This window comes from Microcebus murinus, chromosome 5 (genome assembly GCF_040939455.1).
Source record: "Microcebus murinus isolate Inina chromosome 5, M.murinus_Inina_mat1.0, whole genome shotgun sequence".
NCBI lineage: Eukaryota > Metazoa > Chordata > Mammalia > Primates > Cheirogaleidae > Microcebus > Microcebus murinus.
Genome location: NC_134108.1, coordinates 107,486,577 through 107,509,181, shown reverse-complemented (window position 1 = coordinate 107,509,181; position 22,605 = coordinate 107,486,577). Strand labels below are relative to the sequence as shown.

The window sequence follows — 22,605 nt, the reverse complement described above, 5'->3', positions numbered from 1 at the left end:
ACCCAATTTTTCCCACTTTTATTAAGTTGGGGTGATCTAAGGGGTGGGATATCAGGTGACAAATGCCCGACAGGTAATAGGTTAGTTGATGTATCAGGTAATAGGTTTGTATTATGTTGATGCACCAGGTAATCGGTTTAGTGTTATGCTGATGCACCAGGTAATAGATTAGCTGACGGGCCAGGTAATAGGTTAATACTATGCTGATGCAGATCTTCTGTGAAGGGTGGGGGTCTCAGGTGCCTGATGCACCAAGTAATGGATGGGGGTTTTCCTTATCAAAGTGACCCTTCTGCTTCAGCCTTCCAAAGTGCTAGGATTAATGCATGGTTTTTAATCTCCAAAACAAAAGTAATTTAAGAAAAGAAAAAAAGACAGTAGTTAGCCTGATTCTCCAAACTTTGGGGCAGATTTTTGTGTATCACAAATCTACAGGGAGAAATCTTTCCAGAAAGGAAGAATTTGTTTCAAGAATCCTCTTGCAGGAATATCAAACTTTTTTTTTTTTTCTTTACTAGAAGGCTATATATAACATTATACTTTATCAAAATGGAAATAAAGTCATTAGTTTGAACTATCCTCTGTGGTACTTTGGTTGTAAAGCTTGGATCCTATAGCCTTATTCAAATTGGTTTATCCCTATGTGTTCACCAAATCTTTTTCATATCCCAGGCACACAGTGAGTTATAACCTCACAGCCTTCTTCCTGTCAGCCAGGTTGAGCCATATGTCTAGTTCAGGCCAATGAAACGTCAGCAGAAGTGAAAAGACCACTTCTGGCAGAGGCAAATCCTTGCAGGATTCTCCAGTCTAGCTCTTCTGCCATCCCTGTTGTGCTGGAATGGAGTGCCAAGGATGGAGGCAGCTGGGCATGCTGAGTCACCACACGGAGGCGAGCTGCTCAGGACAGTCAGCTGACTTACAGGTGACGAGTGCAGCTTCTTCACCTAGCCCATCCTTACTGAGATAAACACAATACTGCCCTGCATACTTCATGATCATAAGTGAGGTTAGAGTAGAAATGGGAAATGGCCCTCAATTATAATAAAAAATTAATACCTTCAGTTTTGAAAATTAAAATTGTCGACCGTGGTAAAGCAATTTTGCTATACAAGTATCTGTAAATTATTTGAAACGTATTAGAACAAGTCAAAGTATTTCTCACATTCCTTCCATGTCAATACCAGTCCTAATTCTTAGCCCCAAATTAGTTTTTAGAGGCTCCCTTCTAAGGAAAACAACCCTTAAGTTTAAATCTCGATTTTAAAAATCATGCTTTTAGTTTACATGGCTTTCAACAATTTAAAAATAGCACAGCTTGCGTAATCAGAATAAATATTTAATTAACGTAATTTTTGAAAGTACAAAAGCCACTAGAAACCATAACAGTAAGAACTGATGCTATTTTTCTTTGTGTGTGTGTGTGTGTGTGTGGAAATATTTTACATAGCCAGTTTTCCAATAATTTGCTTCTGGTTGATTTAAAATTTGTAATTCAACTTTGCTGTAAGAGCTAGTTTCATGAATCAAAGTTTGACGAAAATGTGAGGCTTTTTCCTTTCTTTTGGCCAAAAAGCATATCCAGGATAGGCGCTTTCAAGCAAAATGCGTTTAAGGAGCTCCAGGATTCTTACAGACAGTGCCCCGAATGTACGGGTGGACCGGGCTCCACGTTTTTCTGTAAGCATTCGCTGTCCTGGGGCTGCAGGAGCTCACTTTACAATTCAGAAAACAACTAACTTTTCCGTCTTAGACCTTTAATAATTGAGAGAGGGTATCCGCGGCTCGGAACCCGAGTGGACCCCGGCAGAGCGCGTCCTCCCGTGCCGGCGCGGACGGGCAGGGAGTGGGGCGCCCCCCTCCGCCCCCCACGGGTCGGCCCCGGGCGGGAGCCCCCCGCGCCTTCCCGGCGTGCCCCGCGCGGAGGGGACTCTTAACTTGAAGCGCCGGGTGACTCAGCCGCGTGGCCGCGCCGGCCAGGGCGGGGGGGCGCGCGCCGCTGCGGCAAGGCCGGTCCCCGCGGCGGCTGGTGGCGGCGCGGCCTGCGCGCGCCTTCCCGGCGGATCCGGCGCGGAGCGCTGGAGCGCTGTAGGCTGCGGCGAGTAAGCGGAGGCGCGGGTTCAGGCGCGAAGCCCCGGGAGGGCGAGCGCGGCGGCGGGCGTGGCCCGAGTCCCGCCTTTGTGATCAAGTGGTGTCTCCTCGGGGCGCCCGCGGCGGCCCGGACCCCCGGATCGAAAGGCCGCGGGAGCGAACTCGGCGCCAGGAGAACGCCGGCAGATGGGCGACCGGCGCCTGCCTTCGTGCTGAGGGTGAAGTCTGGCCGTCGGGGAAGGGAGGTCACACGCTGCCGAGACTGTAAACACAGTCCCGGGGACGGCTGAAGTCTAACTTGACTGCTGTCCGCAGGCCTCCGGCGGCTCGTGCCATCCGCCCGGAGACCCGGGACGAGCCGGGGAGTGTCCTCTGCAAAACGCGGCCGGGCGCGTTGGTTCTGGCGACTGACTGCATCCGGTACGCCGGGTGGTCGTGGCACTTCCTCCTCACCTCGGAGCACAGAGCGCCTCTTGCTCGGTCTTTTCATCCTTGCTCCGGAGACTTCCCCGCCGCCCACAAGTTACCGCCTCTCCTCGGCGGCTCTGAGTGCCACAGAGATCCTTAACCGGTAATTCGCTTTTAAATAAAATCCTTACTTTCTGTAGCAGTGTCTACAGGTTTACGAGGCCAATTCTGACTATCAGAAAACTTGTATTTTGGAGTTTGTGATTCTTTCAGAAAATTCCTAGGTTGAATTGATTTATTTAAAAATGAGAATCCAGTGAAAAAGCTGACGTGATAAGCAAAGCTGTGAAGGAACTGTTTAACCAGCTTATGAAAATATATTTCCAAGTCCCTTTTTTTTTTGAGACAGGGCAAGACTCCGATAGAGTACCGATAGAGTACCTAGAGTGCCGTGGCGCCATCACAGCTCACTGCAGCCTCAAACTCCTGGGCTCAAGCGATTCACCTGCCTGGGCCTCCTGAGTAGCTGGGACTACAGGCGCGGGCCACCGTGCCTGCTTATTTTTTCTATTTTTAGTAAGATGGGCTCTTGCTCTTGCTCTTGCTCAGGCTGATGTCCAACTCTTGAGCTCAAGCCATCCTCCAGCCTGGGCCTCCTAGAGTGCTAGGATTACAGGCGTGAGCCACTCCTGTTTGCTATTAAACCACTATCTGTGCAACTGTTACCTGAGAAATTGAGGTGGTTTTTTAGTGGTCCCCAAAACAGAGTGTTGTAGTGATATCACTCGATGTGACAAATCCAGAGTCAGAGAAAGGACTTCACCCTCAACTCCCCTATCCCCTAAAAAATTCTGTGGGCCAGAGTTCTAGAACATAAGGTTGCTCCTTAATAATAAAGTTGCAGTAACCTAGCACCACTTCCAGAAATTTGATTCTAAAGATCTGTGATGGGTCCCTGAGTGCACATTTAAGCAAGCACCCCCTCCCTTGGTCTATTACTGGTGATCCAGGGACCATACTTTGAGAAACACCACCATTGGGCTGGGCTAGGATTTTGGGGGGCTTTTTTTTTTTTAAATAGATTTAGGGAGTACAAATGTTTTTTGTTACATGGATGAATTATATAGTGGTGGAATTGTACAGTGGAAGTCAGGGCTTTTAGTATACCAGTCACCAGAATGGTGTACATTGTACCCAATAAGTCATTTTTACTGGAAATTTTTAAAATTACCCAATTCCCTTATCCCTTTGATGACTTATTCATCCTCTGCCTCCAACCAGTCATATAGGCCAAGAAACCCTGACTCTCTTGAAGACAATGTGAGGAAAGATAGTGCTTTCTTGGAATCTGACACCAGGGTAGGACATGACTTTCATACATATTGTGATATTGCCATTGCTGTGGTGGTTTAGAGTTAGCCTAGGCCTGATTAATCTGTCCTTTTTCCTTCTGAGGGCTGCTTCCAGTATCACCAGAGCTTAAGCAATGCCCAGGCTCCCCCCTCCCAGCTCACTCCCCCATAGACCCAAGGTAGCCAGTTCCCATGGCCTTGAGCTCTCAAATTGTCTGAGATATAACAGTACCAGTATTTATAAGGGCTTTCAGTTCAGCTGGACATTAATTCAGTCACCAAATATCTGAGTAATGTCTATTTTGTGCAAAGCACTGTAGTAGGCCATTTTATCAACAACATTGCAAATATGGCATAGAGTTGCATTGCTTCTTTGAGGCAGAAATGAGGGCTGAATAACCTCTACTGCTGCCAAAAGCTTTTTCTATTTCTTTTTATTCAAGGGGGGAAATGCAGGGGGGGTTCTATTTCTTATTCCTCCTTCAAATAGATGTGTAGAAATGAGATTAGAGTTATGCCATGTGTTTCTTTTTTCCTGTCTTGGTATCTTTTTGGTGTTTCATTTCTCTTATTAATGGATATTTTTCTGTTGATTCACAAGATGTCATGTCTTTCCTTCTGTAGCCCTGGGCTTCCTGATTATTGTGTCTTCCTCTAACCCCTAATCTGACCTTGCCCTTCCTTGGCTAAGTGGAGTAAAAAATTGAGGGGAATTGTTGGAAAACAGTGATTTCTAGTTGGAAGACCCAGAGTTATGGAAATATGAGGCTTAGAGATATAAGGGAAATTATTTCAAACTTATTGAGTGCAATCCTCTCATCTTTCAGATAATCTTAGAGCTGAGGTGACAATGAGGATTCCTGGCTCCTAGCCCAATGCTCTTCCCACTAAATCATATCAAGAAAAATGCTTCAAAAATGGAAAAGGTCCAGAGAAATTATGAGTAGATGAAGAAGATGGAGAGACTTTCATATGACTACAAAAGCAATTTTATCTTATCTGGAAAGATGGAGATTGAAACAGAATATGATGCAACCATATAAATCATGAAGAGTAGGAATACTAATATAAGGAACGCTTTTAGATTTGAAATAAGTGAAAGGACAAATAAGAGTGAGCAGATAGCTATCTTATAAAACCCAAGAGATGTTATGAACACAGTATTTTAAAAAAGATTCCGTAAAGGTTTAGGTAAATACTTAAGTGATTTGTTATTAGATGTTAGATGCTTGAGCAATATCCAGAATCTTTTGAAGTTGTCATCATAAGTATACTGATGCCTTACCAGAGTTATTAGATATTTCTAGGTATCTCTGTGGTAGAATTTAAGACTGATCTATCTAACTACTAACCTCATTTATTTCTTAGTTGTGGGAAGTTAGATTGTTGGCATACTACATGTATTTCTGGAATAGTAGGAAGGAAAGAAGTATGGATGAAAGAAGAAGGCCATTTGATCTTTTAGCTTGGAGTCTCCAATTTTAGACAGTGTTGGATTGTTCTTGTATATTTATAAAAGTAGTAGAAATAAAAATAGTAATAGGGCTTACCAAGTATACATTATGTACCAGACACTGTACTAAATGGTTTTATATCATTGTCTCATCTAATTATCTCCATTTTATAGATGAAGAATCTAAGACACAGAGATTGAGTGCCCAAAATCATAGTAAGTGGCTAAGCCTGTGTTCAAATTTAAGTCCACCTGACTTCAATGCCATTAATATATATGCTTGATAGTGTCCTAGTTATACTTCATTGGGTAGTAGTTAAGAATGTGGGCTCTGTAGTCAGTGTTGCCTGAGTTCAAATCCTGCCTCCTCCAGTTACTAGCTTGTATAAGGTACTCATTACCTTCTATGTCTATGAAATAGTACCTAGCTCAAAAGACTTTTAGGATTGAGTTAATTCACATAAAGTGCTTAGAACCATGCCAAAATACCCATTTTATTTAAATTTAGATTGGTCTTTCCACTATTTGAAATTCTAAGGTTTTATGGTAAAGATAGATATAAAGTAGACTTTGTCTCTGTGCTTACCAAGGCAGGGGAGCCTTATTAAAATTTTGGAAAACTTTGGGATGTAGTATAAAGAACTATGACCCAGGCCAGAGGATTTGCTTCTAGTTGTCTCTGTTACTGCCTAGCTCGGAGATCCTAGGCTCAAAACTTCTGTTTCACATAGAAGGTTGTAAGGATCAGACAAAGTAATAAATATGAATGAAATTTGAATTTCATATATGAATATAAATTAGTGTTATTAAAATTATGGAGGAAAGTTACAATGAATTGTTGTTGGCTTTTTTTTTTTTTTTTGTATGTTTGGTTTTTGGGGTTTTTTTGAGACAAGGTCTCACACTGTTGCCCAGGCTAGAGTGCAGTGGCATCATCATAGTTCACAGCAGCCTTGAACTCCTGGTGTATAATCCTACCACTTTGGGAGGCTGAGGTGGGAGGATTGCTTGAGGCCAGGAGTTAGAGGTTGCAGTGAGCTATGGCGACACACTGCACTGTAGTCTGGGAGACAGAGCAAGACTCTGTCGCAATTAAAAAAAAAAAAGTCAAGTGCTTTAGGACTCAGATAATACTGTGTGTTACATTATCTACATGTCCCCATTTTTTCCAAGAATGCATGAAAACTTACACTGATTATCATTGGTCCTTGAACTAGATGACCTTTTTTACACCATCTTCTGACAGAGTGATTTTGAATTGTCTCCAGAATTTTCTACATGTTCTCTTGCTCTAGTACTGATTGTTCAAGCCTTCAGCTCTTTTATTGCCGTACGAACACTTAGCTCTTTTCTATAAAATAGCCTAATGCACTTTTTATTTTTTTAATTGTACTGCCTTTAAAAATGTTATTGTTAATAGAATCTTCCTTGGATTTACTAGAAGTTTGTCACTGAATTATCCTTAAAAGCCTGCATATCTCTTCTTTAGGAGTTTCAGTTAATAGCAAACAGAAGAGTATCCTGGATTTTGGAGACCTCATCCTGGAGATTCTACCATATGTTGACATGTCTTTTCTTAAGAGTCATGAGCTTTGCTTGGCCTATTGTGTGCTTTGGATTGTTCCTTGCTAAAGGTATCATTAGAATGACCTTAACTAATTAAATCTAATCAAAAGATGTAGCACTTTATGTGGAAATTATAAAATTTTATCCAATTTTTAGGTAATAAAGTTGAAAGAAGTTATAGCAGAATTAGGTAAAATCTTAATTTGAACTCAGATTATAAAACCAACCCCCATCTGGAGGTAACTGATTTAGAGGTCCTTTTGTAGCAATTATTTAAACAGAAAAGGTGGTAGGTATGTTCATTATGAGCACAGAAAGGTGTGAATCAGACCTATAAGAAGAGAGCATAGCATGATGGTAAACAGCATAAACTATGATGCCGGAAGCCTGGCTCCACTACTGGTTAGCTGTGTGACTGTGGGAACTTTTTCTCAACGTCCTCTTTCCTCAGTTCCTTATCTGTAAAATGGGGGTAATGGCACCTACTTTATAAAGTTTTTTGAGTATTAAATATTTATAAAGTATTTAAACAATATATAAAATGTGTGTTAAATCAATAAAGTTGAAGTCCATCTGGACTTAGAATGTGATGTTTTTGGTAATTTGACATTAAAGAATCTCAGCAGATTAATTTGTTCTCATTTAAAATATGTTCTTGAGTAACTGGTTTAGATTTGATTTACTTTAAGGATGAAAACAATTGCTATGTTTGAAAAGAATGTTGTAACATTTAGGAACTTTTTATATATACTATTTCTTTTTTTTTTTTTTTGAGACAGAGTCTTCACTCTTGCCTGGGCTAAAGTGCGTGGCATCAGCTAGCTCACAGCAATCTCAAACTCCTGGGCTCAAGCAATACTCCTGCCTCAGCCTCCCAAGTAGCTGGGACTACAGGCATGTACCACCATGCCTGGCTAATTTTATATATATATATATATATTTTTTAATTGTCTAGCTAATTTCTTTCTTTTTTTTTTTTTTTTTTTTTTTGAGACAGAGTCTCACTTTGTTGCCCAGGCTAGAGTGAGTGCCGTGGCGTCAGCCTAGCTCACAGCAACCTCAAACTCCTGGGCTCAAGCGATCCTCCTGCCTCAGCCTCCCGAGTAGCTGGGACTACAGGCATGCGCCACCATGCCCGGCTAATTTTTTATATATATATCAGTTGGCCAATTCATTTCTTTCTATTTATAGTAGAGACGGGGTCTCGCTCAGGCTGGTTTTGAACTCCTGACCTTGAGCAATCTGCCCGCCTCGGCCTCCCAAGAGCTAGGATTACAGGCGTGAGCCACAGCACCCGGCCGCTAATTTCTTTCTATTTTTTTAGTAGAGACGGAGTCTCACTTGTGCTCAGGCTGGTCTCCAACTCCTGAGCTTAAATGATCCACCTGTCTCGGCCTCCCAGTGTGCTAGGTTCCAGTGTGCTAGGTTACAGGTGTGAGCCACCGCACCTGGCCTGATGAATCGTTTTTACTTCTGGAATTTTCTATTTAATATTTTTGGACCACAGGAAACCTTGGATAAGGAGGGACAACTGCATCTATCTATATATATAGAGAGAGTGTGTGTGCAGGATGTGAAGCAGGATGATCATTGATGAATCTGAGTAATGGGTATAAAAGTACCAATTATAATGTTTCAATTTTCATATAGATTTGAAAAGTTTCAACATAAAAAGTTGGGGAGAAAATATTACCTATACTTTATAGCCCAGCTCAGATTTTTCTTTTATGAAGACTTCCTTTTCCCAACCACAGTAGCTAGGGGTGATTTTCTAATAAGAATTTTTAAAATTCTATGTTAATGATCCCCAACCAAACCTGAATGCAGACGAGAACTGCCTTAGAAGTTGTTTTTTCTCTTTTTTATTTTATTTTATTTTATTTTATTTATTTATTTATTTATTTTGAGACAGAGTCTTGCTTGTTGCCCAGGCTAGAGTGAGTGCCGTGGCGTCAGCCTAGCTCACAGCAACCTCAAACTCCTGGGCTCAAGCGATCCTGCTGCCTCAGCCTCCCGAGTAGCTGGGACTACAGGCATGTGCCACCATGCCCGGCTAATTTTATATATATATATATTAGTTGGCCAATTAATTTCTTTCTATTTATAGTAGAGACGGGGTCTTGCTCTTGCTCAAGCTGGTTTCGAACTCCTGACCTTGAGCAATCCGCCCGCCTCAGCCTCCCAGAGTGCTAGGATTACAGGCGTGAGCCACCGCGCCCGGCTTTTTCTCTTTTTTAAATTACAAATTCCTAGACCACAGTGTAAGCCTATGGAGACAGACTCTCAGGGGATAGGCTTAAGAATCTGGACTCACTGGTCTGTATGTACTACCTATTCTGTATTTACTAAAGTTAACTTACATCTTTTCCATATATCCCCACTTAACTAGCTTGGGAACTGAGGGCCAGCCCTTGAACGTGTTGCTCAATCCAGTGTGTCAGTGCTGGCACCATGCCTTCCACCCAATAGACATTTGGTAAATATATATTGAGTATATATGTTGATAACCTGAAGAGATTACCAGAAGTTTCTCTATAGCTGTGAGATATTAAAAAAGAAACCAAGCTGATATAAGTGCTTAGACAATACAGAAGATCCAGTTGCATGATTGGAAAGCTTTGTAGTGTTTTAAAACTATAGGTTTGACTTACAGAAATAACATGGTCATTATCAGTATTTACTTGGGATTGTGTTAACAATGGTATCATAATTGAGTTTTATTATCTCTGCCAGAACCTGCTTTGCTTTCATCTGGTGGGTGATCTTGTCATCATGTCTTATTATCTCAGAAGTCTAGGGAGATGTGAGCAAGTCATGGGAAGCATCCAGTGATTCGAGTGAAGCCTGACCAACTTGATAGGAATAAATCACTGCTCTCACCTGGTACCCACCCAGCATGGGTTTTAACCCTAGCACCCAAAATTTTTAAGGTTCTCAAAGGTGAAATTTTAGAGTATTATTGAGAATGAATGACTTTTGAAATGACCACATTAAAATGAGCTATCTTATTTATCAGATAAAGATGAGAAAGACTGAAACAGTGAATGTTAACATTCCATGCTGTTGGAAGGGTAAATTGATGTTTATAGAGGTCAGTCTGGCAATATATATCAAACCTTTAAAATTACCCTTTTCTACAGCAGTTTTACCTCTAGGATTTTATTCCAAGGAAATAATGGGGTAAATGCCCAAAGATACATGTACAAAGATTTCCCCACAACATCGTTAATTTTTCAAGTATTTATATTTTTCTGTATTGACTGAATTTTTTTAGTGAGCACATACTAATTTTATGAGCAATGAAACACCAATAATGTTTCAGTCACTGGATTTCTGCATTACTTCCCTAACTCCTAATTGATAAGAACTTCAGCAGCAGTGACCCTGGAAAATACTGGTTTTCTCTTTATTTCAGACAAACAATAGAGGGAAGAATAACTTCTAGAATCAGTAATGTATGAAAGACAAGATGGTTTTGGGAAACAGTGTGATGGGATGGAAAGAGTATGAAAATCCAAGGACCCAGGTTTGGAATCTATCTCTGCCTCTTAGCTTGAGTTATAATTGGGGAAAGGGCCTAACCTCTCTGAGACTTGATTTTCCCCCCCAACAGTAAAGTGAGGATAATTAAAGTATCTCTCTTGGGGTTCTTTCAGGATTGAATAAGATTAGGCATATAAAAGCTCTTTGTAGACTCAGAGTGTTAGTGTGGGGTGGGAAAAATAACAATCAACATTTATTGAGTGCTTTCGGTATGCCAGGCATTGTATTAAGCACTTTAAATGTGTTAACCTCCTTTAATCCTTACAGCTTGTGTGGTTAATGGTTATTTTCCTCTCTTACAAGTAAGGAAGTTGAGACAGAAAGACTGAGGAACTGTCCAGGGGGCCACCATTATAAAAGGTAGAGTCATAATGGAAGATCATAATTTTGGAGAAAAGCAGCAAGCGATCTCTAAGATGTATCCATGCACGTCTTACCAGTCTGCCAGTGTTCTTTGAGAGAAACAGCAAGTAGGTGGAAAGGAGAAGTACCCTGTGGAAATACTAACAAGCGTCTATTTCTTTGCTAATATAAGCGGCTTAAGTTTGGGGTTTGGGGAACATATTGTAGGAAAACTCTGAGATTTAGATATGTTAAGAATAGAGTTTTTTGGCAGGGCGTGGTGGCCCACGCCTGTGATCCTAGCACTCTGGAAGGCCGAGGCAGAAGGATCTTGGGAGGATCGCTTGAGCTCTGGAGTTAGAGACCAGCCTCAGCAAGAGCAAGACCCATCTCTACTAAAAATAGAAAAAATTAGCCAGTCAACTAAAAATGAAACAAAAAGGCCGGGCGCTGTGGCTCACGCCTGTAATCCTAGCTCTTGGGAGGCCGAGGCGGGCGGATTGCTCAAGGTCAGGAGTTCAAAACCAGCCTGAGCAAGAGCGAGACCCCGTCTCTACTATAAATAGAAAGAAATTAATTGGCCAACTGATATATATATATATATATATATAAAAAAAAAACTAGCCGGGCATGGTGGCGCATGCCTGTAGTCCCAGCTACTCGGGAGGCTGAGGCAGAAGGATCACTCGAGCCCAGGAGTTTGAGGTTGCTGTGAGCTAGGCTGACGCCACGGCACTCACTCTAGCCTGGACAACAAAAGTGAGACTCTGTCTCAAAAAAAAAAACAAAAAAACAAACAAAAAAACACACAAAAAAACAAAAAAAAATGAAACAAAAAATTAGCCGGGCGTGGTGGCTCGCACCTGTAGTCCCAGCTACTTGGGAGGCTGAGGCAGGAGAATCACTTGAGCCCAGGAGTTTGAGGTTGCTGTGAGCTAGGCTGATGCCATGGCACTCACCCTAGCCTGGGCAACAAAGTGAGACTCTGCTTAAAAAAAAAATAGATTAATACTGGAGTGTTTTTACTTAACATTTTTAGAAATAATCTGGAAAAAGGAAAATCAGAAAGCGTTAATAGTCAGAAGACAGAATTCTTTCTGAGATTGGAACATTGGGGTCACATATGCAAAGGGAATGATTAGCACCATGATAAAAAAGCTTCAGTGGATTTGGTTTTAAGGAAAATATACCCTTAAAATAATATACCCTTCAAATACACATTTTGAAGATGGTGACCTCTTATTATTTGTTAATAATAGTCCTAGAAGGAGATCTTATAGACCTATTAGATTGTGCCTGTCCATTTCTCCTTAACCCACTTTTATCCCTTTTTAACTAACTTCTATTCCCAGAAATCCTGGGTATCACCAGAGAGCATATGTGAAGCAAAAAGGGAGACCTGTTTAATAGAAAGCATTAGCAGAGTTCTCATTATTATGCATAAAGGAAAAATGATAATGGAACTAGCTTAAGGTCAATGATTAAAATAGTTAAATTCTTATAATTAAATAATTAAATTAGTCATTTTCATGTAAAGAGACTGAAAGGGCTAGGATTTTTCAGTTTGGAATGAAGGTTGGCAAAGATGTAATTACTTTTTAAATTTGGTTACAGAGTGTGAGTTAAGGGTAGTTCAGTTTATTTACCAGATTCAGTGGCATCCGGTTTCATCATCACCACCCACTTAGAGTGGGTACATAGTCTTAAGTACAGAAAGGGAATGCTGCCGTTTTAAAAGATCATGCCCAGTCTGAAAGCATTATGCTTTTCAGATACATCTGTGTTAAGTTTGATTGCACCCACCCTCATTCCAACTAGTTTTTTAAAACATGAATAGTTCAATGGTAGAATATTAAACTTAATGGAACAATGATCCTGGTAAATATCTTGTTTTTTCAGAAATAATTGATATGGGGAAATTACAAATGAGAAAATACATAGATTTATTATCTAGAGGTTATTTTGGATTCATACTCAAGATGATTACGTTCAAGGGAGAAACCAGTGTGTTCTTTTTTAGGTGCAGGGAGTATATGGAGATAATTCTATCAAAGATTTTATGTAAATTTTCCAAGATGAGATTATGATGCTAATAAACTATTTTGCTATTCTGGGTCAGCAAAATTAAGACTTAACAAAATGGGCTAGATGTGGTGGCTCACGCCTGTAATCCTAGCACTCTGGGAGGCCAACTCGGGAGGATTGCTCGAGGTCAGGAGTTTGAAACCAGTCTGAGCAAGAGCAAGACCCCCTCTCTACTATAAATAGAAATTAATTGGCCAACTAATATATATAGAAAAAATTAGCCGGGCATGGTGGTGCATGCCTGTAGTCCCAGCTACTCAGGAGGCTGAGGCAGGAGGATTGCTTGAGCCCAGGAGTTTGAGGTTGCTGTGAGCTAGGCTGACGCTACGGCACTCACTCTAGCCTGGGCAACAAAGGAAGACTGTCTCAAAGAAAAAGACTTAACAAAATGGCCTTCATGGAGGCTTGTGAAATAAATAATAAAATATATACTTGCATAGCTCTTTTGGTGTAAAATACTTTTGCTTAATTTATGGAAGTGAAGCTTGAGCTGGCTTGCTGGATGTTAAGTTTTTGGTGCTCCACAGCTGTACAGTGTGAGTTCCAGTATTAATATATTTTTAATCTCCTGGTTCTTTTCTGCAGTAGTCTTTTCTGTTATTGGTTAGGAGTGCCAGGGGGTGTGGTGAACCCTTGGTTCTTGTAATTATGCATTGCTGTGACTTTCAGGGTCATCTTGACCAAAAAATAGTTTTGTAGCAATAAAGAACTATATTGTGCTTTGCTTATTTCTTTTTCCCCCCTTAGATCTGTTCTAAGGACCAAGATTCATTTGGGGGATGGTTACAGAATTGAACCATGGTAGTCAATGAAAGTATCATTCAAAGTTGAATGAAAGATCCATCCTTGAAAGGGAGTAGACCCTTACTATTTTGTTTAACCAGCTTCTCTGTTGTACAGTGAAGAATTTGATGTCAGTCAGTTTACTCCTTAGGTTTCATAGGTCAAGAGATTTTTGTTTTGTCATTCTGGGATTATAGGGGACTTTGGGAAATGCTGGATTAGGTGATTTCTTAAAGGGTGTGCCATTAAACATTAATAATCCGGAGAAGATTTCTTGTAAAAAGGAGTTCTGAGGCCAGATCTCTGCAAACTGTATCCTCTCTTGGAGTTTCATAGTACACTCTGACCTTGTTCACTGAAGCATTGTTATAGTTGAGTTATAAACAAATATTCATAGATATGATCAGAATACTATGCAGCAGTTAAAAAGGATTGAACTATGGATGGATGGATAGTTCTCAATATTAGTTTAGAACAACATTATATAATGAGAATTATGCATATGGTATATAGTTTGTGTTTTAAATATATCTGTATAATATAAATGCCTTTTAATAAAGTCTAAAAGGATTCATACCAAGCAAATAGTGATAGTTACTTGGAGAAGTATCTGGGATTGGGGATGATCAAAGCAAAGGGTCCTTTTTGCCTTACCTGTAAGGTTTGCATTTTCTTAAAAGGCAATATATTCATGTATCACTTATAAAAAATAAGTACAAATGTCTGTTAAGGGTTCAGAAAGTTACTGGGTTTTTTTTGTGTGTGTGTGTTTTTTAAGACAGAGTCTTACTCTGTTGCCCAGGCTGGAGTGCAGTGGCATCATCACAGGTCATTGCAACTTTAAACTCCTGAGCTCAAGCAATCCTGCCTCAGCCTCTTGAGTAGCTGGGACTACAGGTGCATGCCACCAGCCTGGCTAATTTGTTCTGTTTTTAGTAGAGATGGGGTCTTGCTCTTGCTCAGGCTGGTCTTAAACTCCTGAGCTCAAGTGATCCTCCCACCTTGGCCTCCCAGAGTGCTGTGATATAGGCGTGACCCACCTCACCTGGCTTATAAAGTTACTTTCTTTTCCCTTACTGGAGATACCTACCCTGCTAAGCTTCAAGTACATCTGTTTATTAATTTACTATATACAAATTAAACTGAGTTTTGAGCCCTATTATTACAAACTAAGAAGGGAATGTTTTGCTATATTCCATTATAACAAAACTATTTTTTCCTACATTATAAGGATTAAATGAAGTGATTTAGACAGTCTAGTCCAGTGGTCCCCAAAGTTTTTGGCACTAGGCACTGGTTTTGTGGAAGACAGTTTTTCTAGAGATGGGAGTAGGCAGGGATGGTTTCAGGATGATTCAAGTGTACTACATTTATTATGCACTTTACTTTTTTTTTTTTTTTTTTTGAGACAGAGTCTCACTTTATTGCCCAGGCTAGAGTGAGTGCCATGGCGTCAGCCTAGCTGACAGCAACCTCAGACTCCTGGGCTCAAGCGATCCTGCTGCCTCAGCCTCCCGAGTAGCTGGGACTACAGGCATGTGCCATCATGCCCGGCTAATTTTTTCTATATGTATTAGTTGGCCAATTAATTTCTTTCTATTTATAGTAGAGACGGGGTCTTGCTCTTGCTTAGGCTGGTTTCGAACTCCTGACCTCGAGCAATCCACCCGCCTCGGCCTCCCAGAGTGCTAGGATTACAGGCGTGAGCCACCGCGCCTGGCCCTGCACTTTACTTTTGTTATTATTATATTGTCACTTGCTACTCACTGATAGGTATTTTTGTTTTGTTTTGTTTTTGAGACAGAGTCTTGCTCTGTTGCCTGGACTAGAGTGACATGGTATCAGCCTAACTCACAGCAATCTCAAACTCCTGGGGTCAAGCCATCCTCCTGCCTCAGCCTCTGGAGTAATTGGGACTACAGGTGCATGCCACAGCCTGGCTATTTTTTTTTTTTTTCTATTATTAGTAGAAACAGAGTCTTGCTCTTGCTCAGGCTGGTCTCGAACTCCTGAGCTGAAGCGATCCTTCCACCTCGGCCTCCCTGAGTGCTAGCATTATAGGTGTGAGCCACTGCAGCCAGCCTTAGTTCTTGAGCAGCTAGAAAGCAATAGCTATGGTTCGATTGGAACATTATGGTTCAAAACCAGGTAAGCCTAAAGAACCAGACTCCCTTTGATTGTTAATGCTCTTTGGGATGTTAATGCTCTTTCTACTTCTGTGGACCTTCTTCATCTTGTTCTCTAGACTTTATTTTGACATCTTCTGAGTCAAACTTGAAGTATTGGTGGCTCTGCCAATCACTGGAGATCAATTTCATGTATCTGCATTTTTTGTAATGTAAATATGTTTTTTCTTTAAGAAAGAGTAATCCTGAAAAAGCTGTAGCCACATAGCAGGTTTTGTGCCAGTACATTCACTTTATTGCTTCAGTTTGCTTTATGTTGTAAGACCCATTATATGAGAATAAAGATTTCATCAGCTTGAAAGTATCTCTTTTTTAAAATGATTTATTTTCAGACATGCATTTATCCCTCTTTTCAAAGTGGTCGTTTTTATATTTCATCTAAGTGAAAACAGAGTAAACTGATCAATCAACCTTGTGCTCAAAATATTTTAATACAGGCTATGAAGGGATTCAAAATTTAAATCACATTACACATATTTATTATGCTTATTATAGATGTTTGTTGGTACCTACTACATGCTTGGTATGTCTGGAAATTTGGAGTATTAAAATGTGTTTCTACCGTTGGTGAACTTCCTGCTTCCTAAAATATTGTTAAAAGCAAGCAATCCATATGCATACAAATTACTGGTCATTTAAGATGATTCTTCCAGCAGAATGCCAAGTGAAAATTAGTATAGTATAAACTGAAAATGCTAATAAGTAGGGCGAATTTCAGGAATGTTTTGAGCAGGACAGCTGGTGAGGATGGGAGAGTTGCAGGCTGTGATTACCCAGTAGAAAGGTGTGTGGTACTCCCTTCTGCCTGGTCAGTGAGTGTCTTGCACGTGTCAGTCACTTGGTATGTGTTGTTCATGGAATGGGGATTGTGCGTTTCTTGCAGGAGAGATGACATGGATATTAAGCCTTATAGCAGTATTATTTTGAGGTGGAGTTTAGGGGTTGAGCAAAGGTACTAGGGTAAAAGAAAGAAAAGGGAAGATAAAAAGGAGAACTTGAGCACTACAAACCAAAGTTTGTTTGTTTGTTTGTTTGTTTGTTTGTTTGAAGCACAGATGACTCTTATACAGGCATTATGGTTGTGATAGTTTTTAATTTCCTGGTGCTCAATTGTTGGAAGAGTGTATGTGGCAGTTTTTAAAAACATGGGCAGGTTTTCTTTAATTGAACAGTTGCCCCCCACCATGTCTCTATGGTATAAACAACATTGAATTATTTTACCACCATTTAATATGTAGAATTGATCATGAATGTGGCCAAAATCAGTGAATTTGATGTCTATTTATGGTTAAAGCGTAAAATTATTCTCTAGTAGGAACTTTATCAGCATTCTTCGTGGTTTGGTAAAGACCACTGAAATCAGCCCAATTTTTCTCAATATAAAATCACAAAAATGTTTCAGATGCCCATGTTTCCTGAGAACAAGAATGAGAGCTGTCCATCAATTTTCTGTATTGGCTTTCATACCATGGAATTCCTTGGAAACTTGTTTTATGAGTTCTAAATCATGTATATTCCTGTCTTTTCGGATTTCATTCTGATCAAGCAGGCAGTTCAGGATACAGAATCCAAGGATGAATGTTCACCGCAGCAGTGAGGGCGACAGGTTATTGCGACAGGAGGCCAGCTGCCTAGTGGATGATACTTCAGCTGCAGCCCAAGAGAAAGAAACAAATGGCTTAGCTTCATCTGGTCTTCATAGTCTTACTTATCCACTAGGTCCCAGGAATGAAGGTACAGTGATTGCCTCTTGACTTAATTTAGGGGTCTTTCTAACACTTCAGTATCTGTTCTTCCCAGAAGGCATGAATGTTCTTAATATAAACAAATCATGCAAGGCCAAGCACAGTGGATCATACATGTAATCACAGCACTTGGGGAGGCAAAAGTGGGAGGATCGCTTGAGCCCAGCAGTTCAAGGCTAAAGTGAGCTGTGACTGTACCACTGCACTCTAGCTTGGACAACAGAGTGAGACCCTGTCTCTTAAAAAATAAATAAATAATCCAGTTGGCTTAGCCTGCATATCACAGTTATACAAAGCTGACCTTCACAGAAAATCTCCACTCATTTAATTGGTCTAGCATATCCAGCTTGGTGGTAATGGTGTAAGAAAAACAGCCACAGGTTTGGAGGCAGAAGACATATTCAAAATCTGGCTCAGCTACTTATTAGCTGATAAGATCTTAATCTTTCTGAGCCCTGCTTTCTTAATCTAGAAAACAAGGATATTAATATTCTTTCTACCTTGCAAGGCTGGTGGATTAATGAGTTAATTGATGTGAAAGCTCCTGATAAACTATTAGGTTCTTTTTAACTTTTAATAAAAACAACAGCAACAATAATAGCAACTACCATTTATTGAGCATGCACTGTGGTAGGAACTTTACATACACTTTTGAGATCAGGGTGGCAAACTATGGCCAAATCTGGCCACCTGTTTTTGTAAATAAAATTTTATTGAGACACAGCCATCATGTCTATTTGTTACATATTGTCTATGGCTGCTTTCTTGCTACATAGTGGCAGAGACTGTGACACACAAAGCCTAAAATACTTACTTTCTGGCTCTTTGTGGAAAGTTTGCTGATCCATACTCTAGATTAGTCCTTACAACCACTATCCTTGTTTTATAGATGAGGAAACTGAGGTTTAGAAAGCTTAGATAACTTGCCCATGTTCACATTGCTAGGAGGTAGTAGGCCAGCATTTGAATCTGTGTCTTTCTGACGAGGCTGTGTTATATATTTAATATCTATCAACTGACAGAAAAGTATGTGACTGCCAGCCTAGAGTATACCATTAGGGAGAACTTGTTCAATGAGTCTCTTTTCCTACTCACCCATTAAGCAGGGTAGAACCTGAAGGGCTTCTTTCTTGGGTTTGGGAATCAACCCAGTTTAATTGCTTCATTGTTGGGGAAAATCAAGCATTCTAAAGTACTGCTGAATTAGTAATTCCAGTTACTAATTCCTGTTTCTTTTTTTTTTTTTTTTTTTTTTTGAGACAGAGTCTCGCTTTGTTGTCCAGGCTAGAGTGAGTGCCGTGGCGTCAGCCTAGCTCACAGCAACCTCAAACTCCTGGGCTTGAGTGATCCTTCTGCCTCAGCCTCCCGAGTAGCTGGGACTACAGGCATGCGCCACCATGCCCGGCTAATTTTTTATATATATATCAGTTGGCCAATTAATTTCTTTCTATTTATAGTAGAGACGGGGTCTCGCTCTTGCTCAGGCTGGTTTTGAACTCCTGACCTTGAGCAATCCGCCCGCCTCGGCCTCCCAAGAGCTAGGATTACAGGCGTGAGCCACAGCGCCCGGCCTAATTCCTGTTTCATTTTTAAGAACAGCACCCCAAGTGTGAAAGCCTGTCCTGGTGATCAGAGTGTTTCTTATAACAAGCTTGCCTGTGAATTGCTTGGAAGCTTAGCTCTTGGTGTGCAAACACCATGTTGAAATTTTTTTTTTCTTTTTTGAGACAGAGTCTCACTCTGTTGCCCGGACTAGAGTGCCGTGGTGTCAGCCTAGCTCACAGTAACTTCAGACTCCTGGGCTCAAGCAGTCCTCCTGCCTCAGCCTCCCAAGTAGCTGGGAATACAGGCATGCGCCACCATGCCCAGCTAATTTTTTCTATATATTTTTAGTTGGCCAATTAATTTCTTTCTATTTTATAGTAGAGACAAGGTCTCACTCTTGCTCAGACTGGTTTAAAACTCCTGACCTTGAGCAATCCTCCCACCTCAGCCTCCCAGAGTGCTAGGATTATAGGCATGAGCCACTACACCCGGCCCACTTTATAAATTTTTAATCATTTTATTTTCAAGTGTGGGTATTCCTGCCTTCATTCACCCACCCCCACACATACATGGAAAAAAGTTGAGGGAGATCTAGTATGAGTCTTGTTTCTTATTTCTTTTTTACTTGCTTTGGGGAAGAGTTTTTGCGTACGAACACCTAAAAGTTTGGTTTTTTGTTTGTTTACCTATTGTTTTAAAGAAGACAGTGTATTTTGCTCTCAAGTTATTTTGATTTCTTTGTATATTCTTTTAGACCTTTCACTTGACTTTGCCTCTCCGCCAGCAAATCTTCAGTTCTCTCACATAATGCCACTTCCTGATGACATCAAAGGCTCTTGCTTCCAAAATGGAAATAAACGGAACCATGAACCCTTTATTGCTCCAGAAAGATTTGGAAACAGCAGTGTAGGCTTTGGCACTAACTCCCATTTCCAAGCACCAGAGAAAGTGACGCTTCTTGTAGATGGCACACGTTTTGTTGTGAATCCACAAATTTTCACTGCTCATCCAGATACCATGTTGGGAAGGTAAGCGATGATAATTTTCTTCCAGATTCACTCTGTTCTCTATAAATAGACATATCTGCTGTTTATCTTGCATTAGATGTGAGGATAAGAAGCATTGCATTGCCCATTTTCCTACCTTCACTTTGTGCAAAAGGGAGGGCAGGCTGGTAAAAGCCTAATGTGTGTTAGTGATTTGGGTGAGGGGGAGTGTACTTATTTCATTTACAAAGCCAGTATAGTAAATGAGCCTCTACCAAAGGAAGTAAAATCTAGTTGAACTATAAAAAATAACCTGCTGAATCTCATTCCCTACTCCTCTATAAACTCACTGTAATGTTTTCAGCTAGGCGCAGTGGCTCGAGCCTATAATCCCAGTACTTTGGGAGGTCAAGGTGGAAGGATAACTTGAGGTGAGGAGTTCATGACAACATAGCCTGGGCAATATAGTGAGACCCTATCTCTATTTAAACAAAAAATTAGGGATGGTGGTGTGCACCTATAGTCCCAGTTGCTTCGGGAGGCTGAGGCAGGATGATCACCTGAGCCAGGGGTTGGAAGCTGCAGTGAGCTAAGATTGTGCCACTGTACTCCAGCCTGGGTGACAGAGCAAGACTCTGTCTCAAAAAAAAAAAAAAAATCAGGCCAGGCACGGTGGCTCATGCCTGTAATCCTAGCACTCAGGAGTTTGAAACTAGCTTGAGCAAGAGCGAGACGCCATCTCTACTAAAAAAAAAAAAAAAAAAAAAGAAAAGAAAGAAAGAAATTAGCTGGAGAACTAAAAACATATAGAAAAAATTAGCCAGGCATGGTGGCTCATGCCTATAGTCCCAGCTACTCAGGAGGCTGTAGCAGGAGGATCACTTGAGCCCAGGAGTTTAGGTTGCTGTGAGCTAGGCTGACACCACAGCACTCTATCCCAGGTGACAGAGTGAGACTCGTCTCAAAAAAAAAATCTTTTCTGAGTTCCACAGGTCAAAGATGCTGGGGGTAAGGTGAGACCTAAGTTTTGTTTTGTTTTGTTTAAATAAAAAGCAAAATTAGACAAATGTTCCATATGACACAAGAACAAAGCCATTTTACTGAAAACATTTTGCCTGCCATCTATTGCCAGTTTTGTGCTTGGCAATAGATGCTCTGCTGTTATTTTCTGATGTCTCCATTACTATTCAGGTTGCTTGAAATAGAAGCTTTGTATCTAGCTGTTTTGTTTTCATGTTTCATGTTCTCTTTATTCTTCATGGTCTACTCTCTGTGCTGCTTCATTCAAACTTACCCTCCTCTCTTCTAGCCCCCAGATTTTTAGAGTTAGAATTTCAGAAATGAAAATAGATGCTAAGGAGGAGTACTGTCCAGGAAGTAGTCTTTTAGCCTGGGCTGGGTAAGAGATTCTCTTTTCTAGCCAACCATAGACCTTAACCTGAGGAAGAGCAACTTGGAATAAGAGTAAAAATAATAATAATGATAGTGTGTTTGTAGGTTTGGCTTTTTTTTTTTTTTTTTTTTTTGAGACAGGGTCTCACTTTGTTGCCCAGGCTAGAGTGAGTGCCGTGGCGTCAGCCTAGCTCACAGCAACCTCAAACTCCTGGGCTCAAGTGATCCTCCTGCCTCAGCCTCCCAAGTAGCTGGGACTACAGGCATGCACCACCATGCCCGGCTAATTTTTTGTATATATATTTTTAATTGGTCAATTAATTTCTTTCTATTTTTAGTAGAGACGGGGTCTCGCTCAGGCTGGTTTCGAACTCCCAACCTCGAGCAATCCGCCCGCCTCGGCCTCCCAGAGTGCTAGGATTACAGGCGTGAGCCACCGCGCCCGGCCTGTAGGTTTGGCTTTTAAGGATTTTCATCTACTTTTATTCTGTTTAGAGATCTAACCTTAGGAGTTTGAACAAATTTGAACTAAACTAGAAGTCAGAATGGATCATTCTAATATGCTGAATTCTAGACTGAATGGAAAACAGCTATTTAAATATATGTATATTTGAACTTACAAATTCATAATGACCCATTTTTAAATACAACCAAATCTGTCTATATATTACTCAAACATCTAAAGTAAGATGAGGCCGGGCATGGTGACTCATGCCTGTAATCCTAGCACTCTGGGAAGCCCAGGCAGGCGGATCGTTTGAGCTCAGGAGTTCGAGAACAGCCTGAGCAAGGGCGAGACACAATCTCCACTAAAATAGAAAAAAATTAATTGGCCAACTAAAAAAAATATATAGAAAATAATTAGCTGGCCATGGTGGCGCATGCCTGTAATCCCAGCTACTCGGGAGGCTGAGGCAGAAGGATCGCCTGAGCCCAGGAGTTTGAGGTTGCTGTGAGCTAGGCTGACGCCACGGCACTGTAGCCCGGGCAACATAGTGAGACTCTGTCTCAAAAAATAAAAATAAAGTAAGATGAAAGTAGAACATTAAAACATTTTCCAGGCTGGGCGCGGTGGCTCACGCCTGTAATCCTAGCTCTTTGGGAGGCCGAGGCGGGCGGATTGCTCGA

At 40.9% G+C, this 22,605-nt stretch overlaps 1 protein-coding gene across 12 annotated transcripts in view; it reads left to right on the top strand.

Moving 5' to 3' along the window:
* The first annotated feature begins 1,958 nt into the window (after nt 1-1,958).
* Nucleotides 1,959-22,605, top strand: part of KCTD20 (potassium channel tetramerization domain containing 20) — a 33,074-nt gene continuing 12,427 nt past the window's right edge. The window contains exons 1-8 of one of the 12 annotated variants that reach the window (XM_076003395.1): nt 1,959-2,662; nt 3,781-3,858; nt 5,479-5,520; nt 6,794-6,938; nt 10,286-10,396; nt 10,721-10,883; nt 17,356-17,543; nt 19,854-20,127. In XM_076003395.1, coding sequence (XP_075859510.1) covers nt 17,384-17,543; nt 19,854-20,127 — 434 coding nt within the window. In that variant the 5' untranslated portion in view covers nt 1,959-2,662; nt 3,781-3,858; nt 5,479-5,520; ... (2 more) ...; nt 10,721-10,883; nt 17,356-17,383. Of the gene's footprint in view, nt 2,663-3,780; nt 3,859-5,478; nt 5,521-6,793; nt 6,939-10,285; nt 10,397-10,716; nt 10,884-17,355; nt 17,544-19,853; nt 20,128-22,605 lie in introns of all 12 variants that reach the window. The other 11 variants (XM_012746875.3, XM_012746878.3, XM_076003393.1 and 8 more) reach the window with 11 other exon arrangements.